The sequence below is a fragment of the Papio anubis genome, chromosome 8 (genome assembly GCF_008728515.1).
Source record: "Papio anubis isolate 15944 chromosome 8, Panubis1.0, whole genome shotgun sequence".
Taxonomy (NCBI): domain Eukaryota; kingdom Metazoa; phylum Chordata; class Mammalia; order Primates; family Cercopithecidae; genus Papio; species Papio anubis.
The window spans coordinates 26,246,708-26,271,560 of NC_044983.1; the positions used below are offsets into that span (position 1 = coordinate 26,246,708).

The 24,853-nt window shown below is 44.9% G+C and overlaps 1 protein-coding gene across 3 annotated transcripts in view; it reads right to left on the minus strand.

Moving 5' to 3' along the window:
* NUGGC (nuclear GTPase, germinal center associated) overlaps positions 1–24,853 on the minus strand; it is a 67,086-nt gene that overhangs the window by 14,513 nt on the left and 27,720 nt on the right. For all 3 annotated transcript variants that reach the window (XM_009212753.4, XM_017961888.3, XM_003902593.5), the window contains 6 exons: positions 23,107–23,282; positions 20,916–20,934; positions 19,025–19,114; positions 12,060–12,165; positions 9,814–9,947; positions 5,322–5,486 (listed from right to left, as the gene is read on the minus strand). In XM_009212753.4, coding sequence (XP_009211017.2) covers positions 5,322–5,486; positions 9,814–9,947; positions 12,060–12,165; positions 19,025–19,114; positions 20,916–20,934; positions 23,107–23,282 — 690 coding nt within the window. The remainder of the gene's footprint in view (positions 1–5,321; positions 5,487–9,813; positions 9,948–12,059; positions 12,166–19,024; positions 19,115–20,915; positions 20,935–23,106; positions 23,283–24,853) is intronic.

Below are 24,853 nucleotides of genomic sequence, written 5' to 3' on the forward strand. Positions count from 1 at the left end.
AGACTCCATGAGGGCATAAATACCCAGAGGTGAGGACCCTTGGGGCCACTGGTGAGGACCCTTGGTGGCTGCCTAGCACAGTCACCAGTGAAACCCTCAGTGGCCCAATCCAATGGCCCTGGTTGGTTGGTTTGTTTGTTTTTATCTCTCAGGAGCATGTGATGTTCTTCTTAACAAACTTTTTTTTTTCTCTTTTAAGAGACAGGGCCTCTCTCTGTTACCCAGGCTAGAGTGCAGTGGCACGACCATAGCTCACACTTGGGCTCAGGTGATCCTCCTTCCTCAGCTTAAGCTGGGACTACAGGGGCATGCCACCATGCCCAACTTTTTTCTTTTTCCTTTTTGAGATAAGTTCTTGCTATGTTGCCTGGGTGGTCTTGAACTCCTGGCCTCAAGCAATCCTTCTGCCTCAGCCTCCCAAAGTGCTGGGATGACAGGCAGGCATAAGCCATTGCACTCAGCCTTAACAAACTTTATTACTTCAGTTTTCTGATTGGAAAATAAGAAATTAAGCATTACACTAAAAATAAGCATAAAAATAAGAAAATAGGCATTACACGATTTCCTTCTGCTACCTCTCAGGCTTTTCCGTCTCTGCCCCTCCCCTGCCCCTCTTTATTCTTTTGCTTCCTTAATGTGGCCTTTGTATGAGGCAATGTCCTATCACTGTCCTTCCCTCCACTCCTCCTCAATCCCATTCACTGGTATACGTGCATCAACTCCATGCAAGTGACAGCTACATCCTCCAGCCCCACCTCTCTCCAGGCTTCAGTTCCACATTTCCATCATTGCATTAGACATTCCACCTCCATGAAACACTAAATACATGATCTTCAGTAGTGATCATATTGCTTCCCCAACCAACGGATAAGTTCCTCCCTACCATATCTCCTTAGATCTTCTTTAAATTGAGGTGATTTGCTTTCTCTTGGGTGCAAATCTTCCCCAAAATGTTGCCACCTTGCTTTCCCGTACACCCCCATGTCTGAACTATTGACAATCCTGATTGAGATGTCCTTCAGATTTGCTCTCCCAGTCACCTCTTCCTTCCTATTCCGTCTGCCACAACCTTTGTTGAGACTTTACTGTGTCTCATCTCAACGAAGCAGCTACTGTAAGGGAAATGGCTGCACTTTAGTCAGGAGCAGGCCGAGGCAGTCTTCTGGCACAGCATGACTCAGCAGGTTTGGAGTACAGGTGCACAGCCCTGTACATGATGTAACCACGCCACATGAGGCGCATTAGATGATCACCCACATGAGCTCGTGCTTGGCTCAGAATCACTGTTGTCTATAAAAGATATAATTACCCTGCTAATGCTGTACATGCAACTTGCTCATGCCCAGAGAAAGCGTAAAGCCATGTCAAAACTGTCTATGATTCCTCATTTTTCCAGCTATCCGCCACTTGCCCACTGACTCCCCTCAGACCTCAGTTAGACCCTGACACTTCCTAACCAGGCTTTCTGCCTCCAGCTTTTCCCAAAGCATTAGTTCTGATGAAGCTATTCTTCTGCTCAAAACTTCACTATGTTCCAACTCTTCAACCTGGTCTAAAGTCTGCAGCAAACTGACTGTCAGCCTAATCCCCCAAAACCCTGCCCTGTGTACTTACGCTGCAGTTAGGTGGTACCTTCTGGCTCCCACATGAGCTCCGGCCTTCCTCCCCTGAAATGCCTTCCCTGCCCCTCCACTCCTCTGCCCAAAGACACACCACCATCCTCCAGGGCCAGGTTCCAACAACCTCCTCTCTAGAAGGTTTATTGAACTGTCCTCTAACCTGGCCTGCGATTTCTTTTCCAATATCCACCCCTCCTTCTCCAGTGTCACCTCCCTAGTCCTTCTGTTATGGAGAAAATGAACTCTATTCCTGCCCCCAGGATGGGACACACACACAGGCCTGAGCTATTCAGCACAAGACATTCCCTTTTTTCAGGGGTCATTTTATAAATAGGTATGTGACCCATTTAGAGCCAAAGAAACACAGTAAGAGCTTTGCTGAGGTTTCTCAAAAAGGTTCTCCACTCTTCTGAAAGTGGGCCCGGAAACGGCCATTCCCTTGTTCCTCTAGACCAGTGATTCTCAACCAGGACTGATTTTGTCACAGCTGAAGAATGGGGGCTGTTACCAGCACCTAGGGGGTAGAGTCCAGGGACGAAACAACCTGCAATTCACAGGACAGCCCCTCACAACAAAGCATGATCCGGTCCCAGCTGTCAATCATGCTGAGGTTAACAAACCCTGCTCCAGAGCTCATGGTGTTCAGATGTGGGTGCAAGAACAGCTGCAGCCATTTTGCCATCATGAGAGAAGCAGCCTGAGAATGGGGCCCACAGAGGCACTGGATTCAGCTCATCCCCCAGGCCCTCTCTTCCCATGGCTCTTGGGCACGTGGGCCAATACACTTCCTCATGGCTAAGAATGGTTTCAGTTAGGGACTCTGATTTGCAGCCAAAAGATTCCAGACTGCCACAGCCCCCACCAGAATGCTCTCCCTTCTCTAAACATTTGGAGAACTTTCTGACTGTCCTGTGGTCCTTACCAGCATGCTCCTTTTTATTATAGTTCCCCAAATGCTCTCTTAACTATTTTAAGCAGGGATGTATCCTTCTATCCCTGAAACCTAATAAGAAAAACAGTTGACTTGTTAGACACTCTCTTTACGCTGAGTGCGTTGGTCAACCCAGCATTATCCCGCTATGGTCATTCTTTCAAGTTATCTTTACAGCAACCCTATAACATAGGTACCATGGTCCTCAACTTACACAGAGTAGCCTGAGGCACAGAGAGGTTGAGTAACTTGTCCCCGGTCACATACCTGGCAGATGGGGAAACTGAGGTACGAACCAGAGCCCATGTGGGATATGAAGCCTCTTGGCAACCGTGCCTTGTATTCCAAAGTCCTTGTTACTTGCAGAAATGAATGAATGAATGAATGCAGCAAAGTGTACTTTTACGGGGATTTATGGATGTTAAACTACGTAACTGGTTGGCAACTACAAGTTGCTGCAATCATTTGCAGAGTAGTTTAGGAGACGCAACAGGCGAGTGCAGCAAGGGTTGGGTGTCCAATTATGAAGTTAGGCAGGCCTGGGTTAGATGTGAAGTCCATGCATGGCTGTGGAGAAGGTATTTAGTCTCTCTAAGGCTGTAAAATTAAAATAATAATAAGGGCATTTGCCTCACAGAATGGTTGTGAGGATCAGATAAGGTAACATGCAGTATCTGGTTCCACAGTCAGCATTTTGCTCACATTTGCTGACTGAGTGCACGCAAGCGTACATATTATACACACGGATACTTGGCTATCCATGCCCAACTGCATGGAAGACACTCCAGCTGTCATCCTCCTGTGTCCACACATTGACACTTTCCCCAGTGACCCCAGAATCACCCCAATTTATCTCCTCCTTTACTCTTGGTTCTTTCAGCATTTATTCTTTGTCTTGTGCTAGAGGAATCTCCTCCTTTCCTTTCATCCAAATTGCAGCACATGCACCTACTTATCTAGATTTTTTTTTTTTTTTTTTTGAGATGGAGTCTCACTCTCTCACCTAGGCTGGACTGCAATGGCGCCATCTCAGCTCACTGCAACCTCTGCCTCTCAGGTTCAAGCGATTTTCCTATCTCAGCCTCCCCAGTAGCTGCAATTATAGGTGCCACCACCACACCCGGCTAGTTTTTATATTTTTAGCAGAGACCAGGTTTCACCATGTTGGCCAGGCTGGTCTCGAACTCCTGACCTCAGGTGATCCACCCACCTTAGCTTCCCAAAGTGCTGGGAATACAGGCATGATCCGCCACACTCAGGCTCATTTAGACATTTAAACAAGCTTTTACACAAAGCACACAGATAACAACACCCAGAAGAGGCCAGGTGCTAGAAAGCCGGTATCATTGGTGCACATGGAAAAGCCTCCAGGAAGCTAACCACCCCATCACACTCACCTTTTCACACATTTTCTACTGCTTACATTCCAACTTTCCAAGGCCCATTAAAAACTACAACCACACACCATCCATGCCCTTCTCGCAGCACAGGGGACACCAAGTCATCTTTGTTACATGAGCAGTGTTGTCCATCACATCTTCCCCTTAATGGGTGCCACGGACTAAAGTGTGACCCTTGAGGTTCATATGCGAAGCCCTAACCCCCAGGGTGACTGTGTTTGGAGACACAGCTGGTAATGAGGTAATTAAGGTTAAATGGGGTCATAAAGGTGGGCCCCTGATCTGACAGGTGTGGTGTCCCTCTGAGAAGAGAAAGAGATCCCAGGAGTGTGTGTGCACAGTGAAGAGGCCATGTGAGGACGCAGCAAGAAGGTGGCCATCTACTATCTCCAGAAGAGGAGAGAGGCCTCAGAACTCACCCTGCTGACGCCTTGATCTTGGACTTCCAGCCTTCAGAACTATGGGAAAATCAATGTCTGTGGTTCAGGCCACCCAGTCTATAGGATTTTGTTATGGCAGCCCAAGCAGACTAATACAATGGGCCTCTTTTTTCACCCCTTAGTCTTAGATAAATACTGCCTTGCACTTATATTTTCATCCTTCAGAAACTCTATACAACTAATTGAGAAATAAAACCACAATTTGAATGCCAAGTGAGAGGTTACAAGATGTTTCCTTATTGTGTAAGCTAATTGATAGACATCAACGCTACCGGATAGGTAGGGCAAGCATTGAGCATCCTCATTTTACAGAAGAAAACCAAGAAATTTTTAAAATGGGTCTAGGGCTTTGCCCGGGGCTACAGGGTGGATGTTTGGTGGAGCTGGTACTCCAACCAAGACCCTCAGATCCTCAGATCCCAGATTCCCACTCTGTCTTTGCTGAACTGTGCACCTTCCTTGGTCCTTTCGAGACACAGATGAACAACTGTTATTTACAATTTTCACTCTCTGCTACCCTCCTCTAGCCTTTTTTTTTTTTTTTTTGAGATGGAGTCTTACTCTCTCACCAGGCTGGAGCATAGTAGTGCGATCTCGGCTCACGGCAACCTCCGCCTCCCTGGTTCAAGCAATTCTTCTGCCTCAGCCTCCCGAGCAGCTGGGATGACAGGCACATGCCACCACGCCTGGCTAATTTTTGTATTTTTAGTAGAAATGGGGTTTCACCATGTTGGCCAGGATGGTCTTGATCTCCTAACCTTGTGATCTGCCCACCTCGGCCTCCCAAAGTGCTGGGATTACAGGCGTGAGCCACCGTGCCTGGCCCTCTAGCTCTTTATCTCTTTTGAAGGGAATGGGATGATGCAAAAGGAGCTTGGGGATTGGGCAGGCCTCCCGGAATATCAGAGTTTTTCCTGGAGGGGTCACTCACCACCAAGCATGCCCTGAGGATGCAGCGGTAAGAAGTCCTGGCAGTCCTGATCCCTTCTTGTAGAGGTTGCTCCATGCAGGCGAAGCACTGCCCGATGGCCTTCTCCAGCAGCTCAACCTTCTCTTCCGCAAATCTCCGCAGGACACTCATGTGCAAGTGTTCATTCTAGGGACAAGGACCATAAAAGCATCAGGCCACCCCCTCCCTAAGGGCACCTTCTCCTCCAGCTTTGCTTCCTTTAAGCTTGTCACCAGCTCAAGATTCAGCTTATCACTCAGAGCTGACTTCTCTTTACTGTCCCCATAAGACCTTACTCAGTGCACAGACCCCTTTGTGGGGTTAGAGGATAGAACAAATACCTGCCTGGTGCAACTTATTTCATTTCTTAAAAATCACAGTCTCTGCTTATTCAGCAACTTATTTCAGATGTATAATCCATCAAGCTATTTGGGGAAGTAGCTATCCACATATAAATCCAATTGTTATTAAAACAGGTTTTTCCAATGACATCTGATTCAACAAACATTTCACAAGCTTTGACTCTGCACCAAGCAGTTTTTAAGGATAATACTTCTCAAATTTTAATGTGCATACAAATCAACAGGAGATCTTAAAATCCGAAATCCAAGACCCTGGGATTCTGCATTTCTAGCCAGTCCTCAGGTAATGCTGGTCTTCTGAGCTATGGACCACACTTTGCATAGCAAAGCTACAGGACCACAAAAATAAATCCATGCTTCCTTCTTCAAAGAATATAGTCTAATCAGGGAGAAAACATATATTCAAATAATACAAGGAAGTGACCACCAGAGAAAGCCTTGACTCCTAGGTGCCTGATATGGTTTGCTGTATACCCACCCAAATATCATTTTGAATTGTAGCTCCCATAATTCCACGTGTTGTGGGAGGGACCTGGTGGGAGATAACTGAATCATGGGGTTGGCTTCCCCCATACTGTTCTCATGGTAGTCAATGAGTCTCATGAGATCTTATGGTTTTATAAGGGGAAACACTCTTTGCTTGGCTCTCATTTCTCTCATCTGCCGCCATGTAAGACGTGCCTTTTGCCTTCCACCATTATTGTGAGGCCTCCCCAGCCACGTGGAATTATGAGTCCATTAAACCTCTTTTTCTCTATAAATTACCCAGTCTCAGGTATGTCTTTATCAGCAGCATGAAAACGGACTAATACAGTGCCAAACTGGTAACCCATAGTGTTGTTCCCTGCATGGGAACCTTGGTGGGCCCCACAGTGCCTGCAGCAGACAGAGCCACACTCCCCAGCTTGGTCCTTAAGGCACTTCAGAGCCAGAACTCACCCCACCTCTCTAGCACCACCATCCCTGTTTGCCCGACATGTCCTGCCAAGTAGCTACCCCCGGACTTGCTGCTATTCCGCAAGTGTGCTGTTCATCTTGTGCCCCGTGAGCCTTGCTGATTTCATCTTTGTTTCTTCCCGAGACAAAGCTCAAAGGTCCTTCCCATGAGGCACCTTCCCTGAGTGCCCAGGTAGAGGTGGGGCTCTCTGTACTGTTCTCCCACTGCACTTCCCACAGTCCTGCACCATAGCACGTCTCCTGTCATATGACCTCTCTCTCATTCCCTGTGTCTCCTTCCCTGGATAGAAACTTGCCAAAGGAACAGGCTCTTAGTCATGTTCTTTTATTCTAGGGCACAGCACAGACAGCAAAACCCACAGACATTTCTGGATTAAATGCAGGGCCCAGAGAAACTGCGAGATAATTTGGGCTTTTAAATTCTATTCCAAATAGACAGAAATAGCTCTCGAATCGATGTGTGACATGATATAGGTAATTTAACTTCTCTGGTTCTCAACGGTATCATCTTTAAAGTAAGTGAACTGGGTTGAATGATCTTGAAAACAACCTCACACTCTAAAACTTGGTGAATCTTGGAGTAAATACGTTTTAGAGTTTATGGAGACTGTTTAGAATTCGGTGCACCCCAGGAATTTTCCTCATTTTCACCATTAAGAATTCTACAAAGCATTTTTTCCCAGGACATCCTTTAGATTCTTTTGAATTTGTGTTGTCACCAGTGATGAAAATGAAAGAAGAAAGAAGTCATGAAAACAAAAACTATGGGCATGATTCTCACAATGCCTCACTGTCAATAAATCTCTCTTGAATAAACAAAAGAATGATAAGAAAGGGAAGGGTGGAGAACAAAAGAACAATAAGAAACAGAGAAGCTGGCCCTTAGTGTGAATAAACGCAGACTTCATTTGACATTGAGATGTGATCATCAACTTCCTATGAATTCTTAAAAATAATGATTGCTTATTTAAAATCACTACTCAAACTCTAAATTTTTGGTTTCAGTGATCATCTTTGAAAAAAAAATCAATCACACACATATTTAGATTTGATTTTTCAAAATTCAAAGGAACTGACAAATTCTTGCCTTCCAACTTCCTATCAAAGAGCTAAGAGTAAGACCAATATCTAAGGCCAAGGAATTTTGAGCAAAGTTGCCAGCAACTCCCTAACATAGCTATTGCAGAATTGCCAGTCAGCCCCCTTCTCCTCTGTGTTTTCCGCTGCTTAGAGTCTGGCTGCAAGGGTGAATCTGAGCCCCTCTGAGCACTGCACTTCCATATTAGCAAAGAAAAGCATGTGGGGTGGGCACTTCCGGCCTTGATGGCAAAATGCCTTGTCCTTATGTTTGTAAAATACACCAACCACACACAGCCCACCTCGGATTCATTTTCCATCAGCACTTCCAAAAGCAATCTTGTGCTGGGCCGAGAGACAAATTTCACCCTGAAGAACTGCTTTGGGAAATTGGAAGGTCAAATCCTTCCCCAACAATTTCAGCAGACAAAAGTCAAATGAGAAAATATCACATTCCAAGAGTTTGGTTTTGTTTCTGTCTTGTATAACTAGACCAAAACAAGCCATAAGACATATGATTAAAAAAAGATTGAATTTTGCTCTATATGCCCCTTTTATGCAGAAGAAAGATCCCACACCACTAAAGCCTTTTTACAAGCCTTTATACACAACCAAAGGCTCCAGGTGGCACTGCTTACTCCCACGTGGAAGTCAAGTCTCGAGTGTCTGCCTCCCCTTGCCACCCCACAGGGTCACCATTGGCCCACCTTCCCCATCCTCAGGATCAGCTCCTCGACCCCTCACAGAGCCCTATTCATGTACTTCCTCTGCCTCTTCCCTGTTCCGGCATAACAAGAAGACAAACACCTTGACTGTGCACATCTGACGGGTGAAGGCAAGCGTGGAAGTAAGTGAGGACCAACCAAATAAGAACAGGCAGAGGCTGTTTATTCAGAGCTCACTACAGCAATGGAGTCGGCCACCATTATTTGAGTTTAGCAGAGACTCAAAAGCAGGCAGGGGAGTGGAAAAGCTTCATGGTGGACAAAAGGAAAGGCTTCAGGGGTGCCCTGATTGGAGGTTGTTGGCCTGGGGACACTAGAGACGGGCTAGCTAAAAGCAGAGCAGCCAATGTGGTTGGTTAGCTATAGACATTTGACTTTTCCGGTTGGTAGTAAGTTGGAAGCAGGGAAAGAGATTAGGGAAGTTATTCATCAAGTCCTGGCCATCTAGTGCAGATTGTTAACAGAGTTATTCTTCAACCTCCTGGATTGTTATTAGAGATAGCAGTTTGACTTCCTGCAAGTCTGACTTACAGACAGAAGGCTTCCTGGGCTGTTTATTGTAGATAAGAGGTTGGTTTCTGGGCAGATTGCTGCAGGCTGTGGGTCAGAGATCTACTTTTACACATGGTCCAGCCACTGTCTTTGTATATTCCATCTCTCATAAGGAGACAACACAGCTGGTGACTGATGACGGTAAGAGGTTTTTCTCCAAAACCCCTCAAGTCTCTAATCTAGTAGCTTATCCCTCTTATTTTAGGGTTAAAAAGAAATCATCCATGAAGAGATAAATATGTCAATTACTATGAGAAAAGTAATTTTAACTAGTTTTTCAGAAGGCCTGCATTCTTGCCAGTGAAGATAACTATCAAAACTCTACTGAAATTCCCTCTGAGCTTCCATCCTCTCACATTATTTTCCTACGCTCCTCTGAGCTTGAGATTCTGACAGCACCAGAAACAGATGAAATATTTTTGGACTGTGTACATAAGCACGCCTCTCCAGGATAACCAAGAAGAGTCTGTATTCCACTAGAAGCAAGCCAAATCACGCCTGCCATTGCTTAAACATGCATGCTCCACCTTGTTCGAGTCTCAGGAGAGATGGAAAATAGCTACTATTTTGACATTTTTCTCTCAGCCCATCTGTCCCAGGTAAAATATTATTCCTTTATCTTTTACCCAAACGTTATGATTTTAACCTTCTAATTATCTTTTTGTCCTTTTAGACTCTCTGAACTTCATATCTTCCTTTAATATGAAAAGAAAAAATATCATAAGTTAATTTTCTAACTTGGTAAAAGGAAATGTCCTGCCCAGGTACAGGGAGAATATGAAAACCCAATGTGTTCCATACCGGCAGGTTTTGTGTGGAGCTGAAACTATCTGTGAGGAGCAACAGGCCAAAGGCTTCAGTCACATACTTGGTCACCGTCCTCCTCTTCTTGTCCAAGAGCCTCTTCCTGACGTATTCTCTTAACTTAGGGATTTCTGGAATTCACAGACAGTACAAATAATTGTAAAAGGCCACAAGTTTGTGGTCAATAGAATTCATAAAAGTTGAAAGACCAAGATGGCGGTCTGAATGAACTAGAGTTGAGATCCCGAGTGGGCTGGATGCCTACAGAATCAACCTTTCTGAAAAGCACTTTTCCCCTGTCTAGGATCAATGACAGTGATGAATCGTAGATCAGCAATACTGCATATTCATTTTACTTAGCCGTATTAAAAAAACCACATGGAAAAGAATAGGCTGGTTGAAAACATGGGGTCTTTCCTTTGGACAGCTATCACTTACAGAGGTAAAGCAAAGTGCTCACAAGTCTAGAGTCTCAGCCCTTCAGTCCCCCTAGACTTTTCTATGTCAACTAGCCCTTAACACTGGAATAGCCCATGCTTGCTGTAGAAAGGAAGAAGAACCTCTGACATGCAGGATTCTAGATGTGACAGGATTCCTGTCCTTTTCCCCATTATTCCCATATGTAGCAATTTCTCTATATTATTCCTTCCATATACCATGCTAATTTTGTCTTTTATACCCTTAATCAAGCAGTTCCCCCATCTCTGGGAACATTTCACACCTTCTGCTCCTTAACCTCCATGCACATACCTACACGTCTACTAAAATGCATGCACGTCGCAAGCCTTGTCAAGTTCAGATGACAATGCAGTCCTGACCCTGCCTGCCCACCCACTTTCCACTGAGTGTCTAATGCACACAGAGCTCTAGATTCCCCGGGCTGCTGTTGCACTCAACCGTCAGCAGCAACTAACGAAGCCTCAGTTTTACTTCAATTTCTGCACTTGGGTTAGTATTAGCTCCTCATCCATATTTCAAGTTCTGTGAAGAAAGAGCCATGCCTTATGCTTTCCCTGCCTCGCAGACAAAATATACAATAGTCACTCACAAAATAATTCTAAAAATGCCCATAGCTGGGTGGGAGGGGACTAAGGAAATAACCCAGTTTTTTTTTTTTTTGAGATGGAGTTCTGCTCTTGTCACCCAGGCTGGAGTGCAATGGCGCGATCTCAGCTCACTGCAACCTCCGCCTCCCAGGTTCAAGCAATTCTCCTGCCTCAGCCTCCTGAGTAGCTGGGATTACAGGTGCCCGCCACCATGCCTGGCTAATTTTTATATTTTTTAGTAGAAACAGGGTTTCACCATGTTGGCCAGGTTGGTCTTGAACTCCTGACCTTAGGTGATCCACCTGCCTCAGTCTCCCAAAGTGCTGTGACTACAGGCAAGAGCCACTGCCCCTGGCTTTTTGTTGTTTTTTTGAGACAGAGTTTTGCTCTTGTTGCCCAGGCTGGAGTGTAATGGCGCGATCTCAGCTCACTGCAACCTCTGCCTCCTGGGTTCAAGCAATTCTCCTGCCTCAGCCTTCCAAGTAGATGAGATTATAGGCATGCACCACCAAGCCTGGCTAATTTCTATTTTTAGTATAGATGGGGTTTCACCATGTTGGTCAGGCTGATCTCAAACTCCTGACCTCAGGTGATCTACCCACCTTGGCCTCCCAAAGTGCTGGGATTACAGGGGTGAGCCACCACATCCGGCAACCCAATTATTTGAACTTTACCAACCCATGGTAAGATTTGGAGGCCAGAGGAATTGTGGTCTCTGACACCATAACAATGCAAAGAAGGGCCAGGCACGGTGGCTCAAGCCTGTAATCCCAGCACTTTGGGAGGCCGAGACGGGCGGATCACGGGGTCAGGAGATCGAGACCATCCTGGCTAACACGGTGAAACTCCGTCTCTACTAAAAAATACAAAGAACTAGCCGGGCGCGGTGGCGGGCGCCTGTAGTCCCAGCTACTCGGGAGGCTGAGGCAGGAGAATGGCATAAACCCGGGATGCAGAGCTTGCAGTGAGCTGAGATCCGGCCACTGTACTCCAGCCTGGGTGACAGAGCGAGACTCTGTCTCAAAAAAAAAAAAAAAAAAATACAAACAAGAAAATATCTTTATTTGCAATTGGTATTGAAACCGTGGCAAGCTGGAAAAAAATTGTGTTGCACAAAAAGTTCTAGAACAGGAAATTTTAAGTGCCACTTGATCTTGAGAATTTTAGTGCTGGAGATTAAAAAAAATCATAAATTACCCGTTTCCTCCTCGGTGAGGAGAGCCTGCTGCCAGTACTCCTGGGCGCTGACTGTATACACCAGATCTGAGGCTTCCAGAACCTTGAAGTCAGCTGGCAGTTTTCTCTGAAGTGAAAGAGTCACACAGAAAACAGAATAACTCAAACCACAGCAAAGGCAATCATGCACAGGACCCACAAGAGCCTTCAGCCAATTTCAGCTCACTCACTTTCAGTTCTCCATGGCCCCCTCTGGGAACAGACAATGTTCTCAAGGTCTGGTGTTGCCATCTGTCCAGTCCTAACAAGGTCAGAAGTTATGAGGGAACTGCTGCATAGAAACTATTGTCTTGGGAGTTAAATATCAATTCTAGAAGAAAATGTGTAGAGATAATAGTTCAAAGGTGTATTTAAATGTTCAGAGGGGTAATAATACCAGGATCCTTTCTCAAAAAAGAAGCACATGTCTGGAATGGGCAGTGGCGTGCTGCAGCCAGCTCGTACCAGTTCCTGAAAGCCAAGAGCACACATCACTTTCCTACTCTGCATTCCGTGACGTCACACTGGTAGTTTGAAATTGACAATAGTGGGACTGTTTCAATCTTGAATCTCAAACTGATAACCCAAATCCGTAACCACATTGTGATCCCCAATTTTCAATCAAGTAATTTCAGCTGACATGTGACCGTAGCTTATCAATACTAAGAGGCACATTGTTTCCCTGTTTAATATTTCTGAAATTGAGATGCATCTTGCAACTGCTGTAGGCCAGGTAGCAGTCACAAGGTGGTTGTCACTGCCTGCATGTTATGAGCTGAAATGTATCCCCCTCCAAAATTCACATGTTGAGGTCCTAATCTCCACTAACTCCTATTTACACCACAGGAATTGGCAAATGGTACACATCAGCCCTTTGTTTTTTTATCATTTGTTTGTTTTGGGGGATTCTTTTTTAAACAAAGAGCTAGTTGTTAAATATTTCCAAGTGCAACACAACACAAACCTGACTAAAGTCCTATAAAAGCAACAATTTCTTAGGTAGTGAGTGATCATACACATTTTAATGCAGACTAATGTTGAAACAAATTATGATGTTAAATGTCAAGCAATTGGCTGGGCGTGGTGGTTCACACCTGTAATCCTAGCACTTTGGGAGGCCGAGGTGGGCGGATCACAAGGTCAGGAGTTCGAGACCAGCCTGGCCAATAGGTGAAACCCCACTTCTACTAAAAAATACAAAAATTAGCCAGGTGTGGTGGTGTGCACCTGTAGTCGCAGCTACTCGAGAGGCTGAGGCAAGATAATTGTTTGAACCCGAGAGGTGGAGGTTGCAGTGAGCTGAGATCGTGTCATTGCACTCCAGCCTGGGTGACAGAGAAAGACTCCATCTCGGGGGGGGGGGAAAAAAAAAGTCAAGCAATTAAGGATTATTTGAGAAAGTCTTTTTTTATGCTTAGAAAAACATTGTCCTGGAGAAGTCATGCTAGAATCATACATAAATAGCATTCCATATTCTTTCATTCTTCTCACTTAAAAAAAAAGAGAAAAACATTCACCTATAGAATGTATATGTGTGGGTGTGGGTATTTGAGGGAGGTAGAAACCAGTGGAGAGTTGTCAATCTCTTTCTGATGTAAAGATATAAAAGAGCTGAGTGAGTAGACGCCCTGCAGTCCACTGAGACTGGTGAGAAGCCGTGTCCCTGGCAAGCTGGAAGCACATGTAGTTAAGGCTGGAACACAGATATCTGTGTAGACTGCCAGAGGCCCACCCCTACCAACCCTCTTATAGAGTCAGCTGAAGTTGCATAAAGAATCTATCTGCTGAGAATTTGCTTTGATAGAGTTTTCACTCTAGGAAAAAGTTTAGGGAAAGCTGAAACTATTTTCTACTGGGAGATGAAATTAATGTAGAATTAGGTTTAAGTAGGGTTTTAAAACCGTTCCAAGAAAGGCATGTGCTTAGCTGTGCCCAGATGTTTGCATTATTTAAAATCTGGACCTAAACCTTGTATAACTTTTCTAAAAATTATTGAAGATTAGTTAACATTTATGCTTTTTATTGTAGCAAAAAGAAATGTTTTTATAGTGTCAATGAAGTGACTCTAGTATAAAGTGTTCATATTATTGTAAAAGATAAGTAGAAACAGCTATAGTTGGAGGTAGGATCCAAGATGTTAGTAGATATTTATTAAATTACGCCACAGAAACATTAGACACTGCTCTAATTTAAACACATGGCTTATCATAATAAAACGTAACACAATATATTAAAGTTTGTAGAAAGATATTGTATGTGAAAGAGGAGAAAATGGGGAAACTCAAACCAAAAGGGAGGCCAGGCACGGTGCCTCACACCTGTAATCCCAGCACTTTGGGAGGCCGAGACAGGCAGATTGCATAAGCTCAGGAATTCAGGACCAGCCTGGCCAACATGGTGAAACCCCGTCTCTACTAAAAATACAAAAAATTAGCCAGGCATGGAGGCATACACTTGTAGTCCCAACTACTCCGGAGGCTGAGGTAGGAGAATCACTTTAGCCTGGGAGCTGGAGGCTGTAGTGAGCCAAGATCGTGCCATTGAACTGTAGCCGGGACAACAGAGGAAGATGCTGGAAAGGAAGGAAGGAAGGAAAGAAGGAAGGAAGGAAGGAAAGAAGGAAGGAAGGAAGGAAGGAAGGAAGGAAGGAAGGAAGGAAGGAAGGAAGGAAGGAAGGGAGGGAGGGCGGGCGGGCAGGCAGGCGGGCACAGTGGCTTATGCCACAGTAATCCCAGCACTTTGGCAGGCCAAGGTGGGCAGATCACCTAAGGTCAGGAGTTCCAGACCAACCTGACCAACCTGGAGAAACCCTGTCTCTACTACTAAAAGTACAAAATTAGCCAGGCGTGGTGGCACATGCCTATAATCCTAGCTACTCGGGAGGCTGAGGCAAGAGAATTGCTTGAACCCGGGAGTTGGAAGTTGTGGTGAGCCAAGATCGCACCATTGCACTCCATCTTGGGCAATGGGAACAAAACAAAAAAACAAAACAAACAAAAAACTGGGTCAAGGCAAAATTTAAGGGGAGGTCAAGTGACCCGTAACATACCAGGTAATAAGAAAAGATGTGGAGCTGAAAAGTTGCATTACTATAGGATGGGGCCCAAATCACACATCTTGGAAGGATCTATGTGCCTGTGTCTCAGTCTTGAATCTCAAACTAATAACCCAAATCCATAACTACATTGTGATCCCCAATCTTCAACCACATAATTTCAGCTGACATGTGACCACAGCTTATCAATACTAAGAGGCACATCGTTTCCCGTTTAATATTTTTGAAATTGAGATGCATGTTGCAACTGCCGTAGGGCAGGTGGCAGTCACAAGGTGGTGTCACTGCCTGGGTGTTATGGGTTGAAATATATTCCCCTCCAAAATTCACATGTTGAGGTCCTAGTCTCCACTACCTAAAAATGTGACCTTATATGGAAATTGGGTCATTGAGGATAAAATGTATTAAGATGAAGTCATACTGGAGTAGGGTGGACCCCTAATCCAATGACTGGTGTATTTAAAAAAAGAGGAAATTTGGATAAAGAGACACACACATAAGAAGAATGGCACATGAAGACTGGAGTTGTGCTGCCACAAGCCAGGAATTACCAGAAGCAGAGAGAGAACTGGACCAGATCCTTCCCACAGCTTCAGAGGGAGCATGGTGCTGCTAACACCTTGATTTTGGACTTCCAGCCTCCAGAACTGGGAGAGAATAATTTTCTGTTGTTCCAAGCCACCTAGCTGTGGTGCTTAGGAGGCTCATACACTGCACATGGCAAACTTGGTCACAGCTGTTCACATTGCCCTTCCTTCTAATGAGTTGTGTGCATTACTTAACTGCCATTTAATATGCCTTTTAAAAGATTATGTTATGATTCAGCATTGAAAGGTCAGCATTTTCCAGGCCTTTACATCAAAAGGCCTGGAAATGGAAACGTGGAGCATATATTTGATGTTAGTGGAAAAAATGCTCGTGGTTGGTGGAGTAGACAGTAATTCCAGATTTTCTTGCAAAGCAACACTTAAGTGCTTCATGGGACCTAGGAAAGGGAGACATCCACATGTAGATGAAGGTGGGTTGTGTTTTGATACTGAGGTATGTGCAAAGTGACTGCCTATCTCAAATGCATCCAAAAAAAAAAAAAAAGTGACGGAAGCTCAAGGAACGCCTTATAAAGAACTTCCATCTCATGTTTCCTGTGATTAAAACTAAATTTGCTCCAAGGCCAGGCACTGTGGCTCACACCTGTAATCCCAGTGCTTTGGGAGGCCCAAGCAGAACTGTTTGAGCCCAGGAATTAGAGACCAGCCTGGGCAACATACCCTGTCTCTACAAAAAATTTAAAAATTAGCTGGATGTGGTGGTGCATACTGGTATACCGGTAGTCCTAACCCCTTGGGAGGCTGGTGGGGGTCGGGGGGAGTGGAGGGCAGGCAGAAAGATAGCTTGAGCCCAGGAATTCAAGGTTGCAGTGAGCTATGATTGCGCCACTATACTCCAGCCTGGGTGACAGAGTGAGACCTGTCTGGGGAAAAAAAAAAAAAGTTCCAAACGATGGCATGTAGCACAAGTCAAGGTTTCACAATATTTCAAACTGAAATAAAGTGGTTGGAGAATGAAGGTATCACCTTGCCATCAGAGGTGTGTGTTGGAGGCCTCAGAAGAACTTGCACCATAGCAGTGACAGCTATAGTCACCCTGCAAGCTGATGTACTGCCGCCCAGGCCCTAACTTATACAAACCAATTCGGCATGTTTACTGGCATAGTTGTAAATTGTGTATTGAAGTATTCCATGTTTCTGTTTCCAGGGATAATATGATCAGGCACTCATACAATGCATATTTCTTTATTACCAACAAGAACAATTCAGGAGACCACGACCAGCTTTACTAAGTTTTGCCTCATTAAAACTGGCATTCAAGAATTGCCTAGTACAATATTCTGGCTTAAGCATGAGGCCTAATGATACTGCGCTAGAAACAAAAGCTTTGAAATTTTCAGTTCCATGTTGTACAGCAAATGTTTTCTGTATCAATATCATTGAAGACAAAATACAGAAAGAAATTGAATATAGAGCTGGACATCGGCCAGATGTTTTTACTACTGAATCCAATACCGAAGATTTTGTTTCAGCCAAACATATCATCTGTCACATTGTACTTACTCTGATATATCCCTTATGTTATTTTGTTTATATTTTATCTTAAACTTGGTTTTAGTTTTATAGTTGTATAAGACTGTTATAGGCCGGACGTGGTGGCTCATGCCTGTAATTCCAGCACTTTGGGAGGCCAAGGCAGGCAGATCACCTGAGGTCAGGAGTTCGAGACCAGCCTGGCCAACATGGTGAAACCCCATCTCTACTAAAACTACAAAAATTAGCTGGGCATAGTAGCGGGCACTTGTAATCCCAGCTACTTGGGAGGCTGAGGCAGGAAAATCGCTTGAACCCAGGGGTCGGAGGTTGCAGTGAGCTGAGATTGTACCACTGCACTCCAGCCCAGGCGACAGAGTGGGACTCTGTCTCAAAAAAAAAAAAAAAAAAAAAAAAGACTATGATAGTAAAGAGTTGTATGTTTGTACCCATTTTAGTGATAAAATAGTAAAAATAAGAAAATACTAAACGCAGCTCAGGCCTTATCCCCATCCACCCCCTCTCACTCCCCCTCTGAGCCTTTCCAAGCCTGTCATTCACCAAACACAGCAGCCTATGTCAATGGTGTTCTTGCTTCTGCCTCAAAAGTGCCTTCTCGACTTTTTCACCTCACTTAAGACTACAGTTTCTTTAAAATTCTGCTCTGCAGAGCACTGTGGTGCCTGCTGAGCTGTAGTCCCAGCTACGTGGGAGGCTGAGGCAGGAGGATCATTTCAGCCCAGGAGTTCGAGACCAGCCTGGGCAACATAGTGGAAACCCAGTCTTTAAAAATAATAATAATAAAATTGGCCAGGCGCGGTGGCTCACACCTGTAATCCCAGCATTTTAGGAGACTGAGGCAGGCAGATCACCTGAGGTCAGGAGTTCGAGACCAGCCTGGTCAACATGGTAAAAGCCCATCTCTACTAAAAACACAAAAATTAACTGTGTGTGGTGGCATGTGCCCGTAATCCCAGCTACTTAGGAGGCTGAGGCAGCAGAATCGCTTGAACCCAGGAGATGGAGGTTGCACTGAGCCAAGATTGTGCCACTGTACTCCAGCCTGGGTGACAGAGCGAGACTAAGTCTCAAAATAATAATAATAATAAAAAAATAAAATTCTGCCCAGAGGCTGAGTTTTCCTTGAATACCTCCCCAGTCCCACCTCCCCTGCCACCAGTGTGACCTGGCATCTTTCCTCCATGTCCCACAGCTCCAGAGTTCCTCCACTGTATGGAGATCCCAGACTCACGTGGGCCTACTCCTCTGTGGACCACATGCTCATCTGACCCTCCCGACAATCACAGGAGATAGATATCATTATCTCCCCACTTTAAAGATGAGAAAATGGAGCCTCAGAGGTAACTGAAGCAGTAGGACTGAGTTAAATCCAAAATGTCTCCTCTAGGTCAGTAATCCCAGTACTTTGGGAGGTCAAGGCAGGTGGATCGCTCGAGCCCAGGAGTTTGAGACTAGCCTGGACAACATGGTGCAACCCCATCTCTACAAAAACTACAAAAATTAGCCAGACATGGTGGTGCATGCCTATAGTCCCAGCTACTTGAGAGGCTGAGGTGGGAGGATCTCTTGCACCTGGGAGGCAGAGGTTGCAGCGAGCCGAGATCACACCGCTGCACTCCAGCCTGGCCAACAGAGTGAGACCTCCATCTCAAAAACAAAACAAACCAAATGAACAAACTGTCTATTCCAAAGCTTTTGCCCTTGCAACTACACAATACCAGGTATACATTTGTATCTCAAAATCTAGTTGCTGGGATACAGAAAAACACATAGGGAAACTGTTAACTCACCTTCAGTTTTTCCTTGAGAATTCTAGTTCTTTGTAGTTTTATCATTTCATTTCTTTCTAAAACAGCCTCTCGCTGACTCTGAATAGCTTGCTAGGTTGTGAAAGGAAATAGAAGCATGCAAAGAGCAGTGTTATCAACAGTAATGAGGTGGCAAGACGCACATTTTTTTGGCAGATCTTCATTTGGTCCAGACAGTCAAATACGCATGCACTGTATTAGAATTACACACAGTTGCCGGGCATGGTGGCTCACGCCTGTAATCCCAGCATTTCAGGAGGCCAAGGTAGGTGGATCATGAGGTCAGGAGATTGAGACTATCCTGGCTAATCCAGTGAAACCCCGTCTCTACTAAGAATACAAAAAATTAGCCAGGTGTAGCGGCACATGCCTGTAGTTCCAGTTACTCAGGAGGCTGAGGCAGGAGAATCGCTTGAACCCAGGAGGCAGAGGTTGCAGTGAGTCGAGATTGCGTCACTGCACTACAGCCTGGGCGACAGAGTGAGACTCCATTTCAAAAGAAAAAAAAACACAGTTGACCCTTGGACAACATGGGTTTGAACTGCGTGGGTCCATTTATACGTGGATTCTTTTTCAATAATTGAAAAACATTTTGAAGATTTGCGACAATCTGAAAAAACTCACAGACAAACCCTGTAGCCTAAAAATAACAAAAAGTTAAGAAAAAGGTATGTCATGAATGTATAAAATAGATGCAGATCCCAGTTTATATTTGATCATGTACTACCATGAAATGCATGATACTATTATGAAAAGTTAAAATTTATCAAAACTTCTATAAACACCTATAGACTATACATGGTACCATTTGCAGTCAAGAGAAATGTAAACAAGCATTAAGATGCAGTATTAAATCGTAACTGCATAAAATTAACTGTAGTACACACTATACTACTGTAATAACTTCAGAGCAACCTCCTGTTGCTGCTGTGGTAGCTCAAGTGTTGCAAATATCCACTTAAAATGCCAAACACCATGTGATGCTAATCATCTCCACGAAAGCAGTTCATCGCTCCAGTAAATTGCATATGGCAATAAAAAGTGATCTCTTGCAGTTCTCATGTATTCTGCAGCCTGTTTAGTGCAATACCCTAAATCTTGAATAACACCATGGGACCCATCTGAAGTCCAGTGATCCTGGAGCGGCTCCCAAGTAGCAGAGAAAAGTCATGACATTGCAAGAAAAAGTTGAATCGCTTCATATGTGCCATAGATTGAGGTCTGCAGCTGCTGTTGCCTGTCATTTCAGATGTACAATTCATCTTGTAAACAGATGAAGTAAACTTACTCTATTGATAAATACAGTGCCGTATTGTAAATGTATTTTCTCTTCCTTATGATTTTCTTTCTTTCTTTTCTTTTTTTTTTTTTTGAGACAGAGTCTCGCTGTTGCCCAGGCTGGAGTGAAATGGCGCCATCTCGGCTCACTGCAACCTCCGCCTCCCAGGTTCAAGTGATTGTCCTGCCTCAGCCTACTGAGCAGCTGGGATTACAGGTGCGCACCACCACGCCCAGCTAATTTTTGTGTTTTTAGTAGAGACGGGGTTTCACCATGTTGGTCAGGCTGGTCTTGAACTCCTGACCTCGTGATCTGCCCACCTCGGCCTTCCAAAGTGCTGGGATTACAGGCATAAGCCACCACTCCCAGCCATGATTTTCTTAATGATGTTTTCTTTTCTCTAGCTTACTTTACTGTAAGAATACAGAACATAATACATATACAAAATACGTATTAACTGATTGTTTATGCTATCGGTACGACTTCCAATCAACTGTGGCTATTAGTAGTTAAGTTTTTGGGGAAGCAAAAATTATGTGTGGATTTTCGACTGAGCAGGGGTAATAAAAAAATTAAAAACTAGTTCATACTTACATTTCCCGCCTTTCTTTCTCTGAAATGAAATTAGGAAAATGTCACAATTACTTAACTTTTACGATGTGTCACTGCAGTCTTTGACTTTCCCTAAAAGCAGCACATACTGCTCTGTGTCGCACCTTTTCATAAGCTCTTTCTTTGATCTGATGCTCTCTCTTCTGACCCACCTCCAGCGTCCACTTGAAAAAAGTGCCTTCATTTCTCAACAGCCAGCCAGCATTTTGTCAGCTGTGAACCTTTTCTGTGACCTCACTCCCTGTCCCAGTCAAAAATGCAGCCCTCTTACCCTGGGTTCCCATAGCACCTGGCTTGTCCCTTCATGGATAACCTTTAACCCTCTTTTAGATGGTGAGCTCAAAGACTGGGCAATGTGCCTCTGAATCCACAGCCCCTACCCGTGTTCAATAAATGCTTATTATTAATAAATTAGATTTTATTATTATTATTATTTTGAGATGGAATCTTGCTCTGTCGCCCAGGCCGGACTGCAGTGGTACGATCTCAGCTCACTGCAACCTCCGCATCCCGGGTCCAAGCGATTCCCCTGCCTCAGCCTCCTGAGTAGCTGGGACTACAGGCACATACCACCACGCCCGGCTAATTTAGTTTGTATTTTTTAGTAGAGATGGGGTTTCACCATGTTGGCCAGGATGGTCTTGATCTCCTGACCTTGTGATCTGCCCACCTCAGCCTCCCAAAGTGCTAGGATTACAGGTGTGAGCCACCACACCCAGCCTAATTGTGTTAATTTTAATGTTGGCATTGGAAAGGGAGGGCTGGAGATATTCTCTACTGGGGTGAGATGAGGAGAAATGCAGGAGAAAAAAATGAAGCTGCAATTCCAACCCAGACCATGACAGCAAGTGAATTCCTGAAGACGGCAGTCAGACCTAAGCTTCAGGGAGTGTGGAGGAAATGGTGGAGGGGTGGTAAAGGAGCTCCTGTTGGAGGTGAGACGCATCCGTGACATTACATCCCGTGAGCACACACCCCATGGATACAGGAAACCCCAGTTTATGCCCGCTGATCCCCTCTAAGGACTAATCACACCCCCTCTCACTCTCAAAATTATCCCAATATAGAAGGTTAGTTATAGTCTTCCTAGCTATAGCAACAGCAGAGCTCTCCATGGAAATCAACATCTATTAAGCCCACAAATGCTTACCTTTTATTTGTTAGAATACAGCTCTTAGAGAATGCATCTACCTTCACCTAAAGTTCTAAAACTTTTGAGGACTTGTTCCAAGTGAGTTAAAAAGCTCAGGAGTCTCTGGGTGGGGATGCTGGGCTTAATACCTAGGTAATGGGTTGATCTGTGCAGCAAACCACCATGGCACACATTTACCTAGGTAACAAACCTGCGGATCCTGCACATGTACCCTGGAACTTAAAATAAAAATAAAAATAATTTTTAATGATTTTTAAAAAGCTCAGGAGTACAAAAACCTGAAACATCAAAGCTGTACCCTGGGTTGGGTGCGGTAGCTCACTCCTGTAATCCCAGCACTTTCGGAGGCCAAGGCACGCAGATCCCCTGAGGTCTGGAGTTCAAGACCACCCCGGCCAACATGGTGAAACCCCATCTCTACTAAAAATACAAAACTTAGCCAGTTATACCGGCTGGCATCTGTAATCCCAGCTATTTGGGAGGCTGAGGCAGGAGAATCACTTGAACCCGGGAAATGGAGGTTGCAGTGAGCTGAGATCGTGCCACTGTACTCTAGCCTGGGCGGCACAGCAAGACTCCGTCTCAAAAAAAGAAAAAAGAAAAAAGAAAAAAAAAAAAAAAAAAAAAAGCTGTATCCTGCCAGGTAGGATTATGGGGCTGTACCTCTTAGTTACAGGGGTGTCTACACTTTCTACATCTGTGGAGCAGGTGAGATCATCAAATCGCACAGTGCAGGAGGTACCATCTGCATCTGGTACATGTGAGTAGCACCCCCAGAGCTGTGTAGGGGATACCAGCTTGGCACTAAGCAGCTACCCTGGAAAGTTCAGATTCCCGAGACAACCCAACCAAGGGTCCTGATGTCCCAGGAAGTCACCCAGTCTTTTGTTTCCTCCCCAACAGTCACTTCCTGAAGCCCCTTAACCATGTTACACAGTCAAGCTCCATGCTACTGTAGTCGGGACCCACAGAGGAAAGCCCCTGACTGAAGCCCACATCCCCGTGAACCCAGAACAATACCGTAGGTATTCTGGCAAGTGGAGTTTGTCCGCCTTGGTGACCACAAGGGCCACGTCCCTACAGAAGCCCCGCTGGCAGGCTTTGATGCTCTCATTCAGAAGGTCTTCGTGGGCTCGTCCCCCAGAAACTCGCTCTATGTCGCTGATCACCCAGATCACTGAGCACTTGTCAATAGTCTGCAAAACATGACCACAGCATGTGTCAGCACAGGAATGGAGTCACAGTTCCTGAGGACCGATTCTCTAATGTATCCCTTAAGCTTCTCCCTCACCGCTCCCCACCACACTCTGTGCACTAGCTGGACTGAGCTACGTGCCATTTCTCATATGTGCCTTGTTCTGTTAATTACCTGGCCACGGTCTCTGCCTAGCCCCCACCTGTCCCTCAAGACTGTGAAGGACCCCTCAAGCATGGGCTGGTCTCTGCATCCTATAACACCTGGACTTACCTCCCGCATCACCTCTGAGACACAGTGACTGCACCAGGTCTGCTCTCTGCCCCCTGATGGGAAGTGACTATCTGCAACTTTCCTCTTGGGATCCACCTCACCTCAAGCCCAGTGCTTAGCACACAGGAGAGGCTTCATAGTAGTTTATGCCATTAGAGATTGACAGAATTCCCTAAATCAGTCCTCCAGTCCCAGTCCCAGATCCATCACTGGCTTGCTTTATCTCAGTTGTCCCCTGGGGAAAATTCTTGTTTTTCCAGAGCTAAGTTTGGTGGCGCACATACCCCCAAGCTGTCACCTGATGGCATCATTTTGATGTTTGACTGCCCCTGCATGTTTAGTACAATGCCACCAGATGGCAGCAGGGAGCCAGAAACCATATGACAAGTTGCAAAGGCCAATGAACATGAAATAACAACATATTAATGACATAAATGTTGCTTTATTAAATATGCACCTTCCACGTGATAATCATGCATAGCCTTGTGACATTTCTCTAATTGCATTGTTATTCTTGTCTTACCTCTACATAAATGAAAATGTGGTTCAACTCAGGGATTGAGTTCATTTGTGGTTCCTCAGTGCTTTGCATACGAAGGGGTGACAAGTTTGTGACTTGATAATTAAATCATCATTTTGCTTTATACCAGTAGTATTTAACTGGTAGAGTTTTTGTGCCCCAGAAGATATAAACAGTCTCCAACTTGTGATGATTCAGCGTACAATTTTTCTTTTCAACTTTACAATGGGTTTACTGAACGATTGGTAAGTCCAGGACAATCGGGACTAATGATGGTTATGATTCCAGCTTACAGTGGGCTTATCAGGATGCAATTCTATGGTACGTCAATGAGTATCTGTATTTGGCAATGTCTGGAGACATTTTTAATAGTGACAACTTGGGGGGTACTTGCACGTAAAGGCCGAGGATGCTGCTAAACACTCTTCAATGCCCAGGACAGTCCCACCTCCGCCCCCATCCCACAGAGAATTATCTGGCAGCCCAAAATGTCAAGAGGTTGAGAAACCTTGATCCAGGGCAGTGGGTTTCAGCTTGCTTTTAGCAGGGGAGACTTTTTCAAATGAAATCTTAGTTAGAATTCCAACATATAAACTTGATTTTTAAAAAGCAGAACTGCTGTGGTTGAATTGGGAGTGGAGGACCCAGAACCACCATCTGCACAATACCCTCTACCCTCTGTCCTTGAACCTTTTGGCTCCATAAATCATTGCTTAAAAAGCATCAGTTTCTCGAGTTAGGCAAATCCCTTGGATTATAGGGAAGTAAATGAGGCCCAA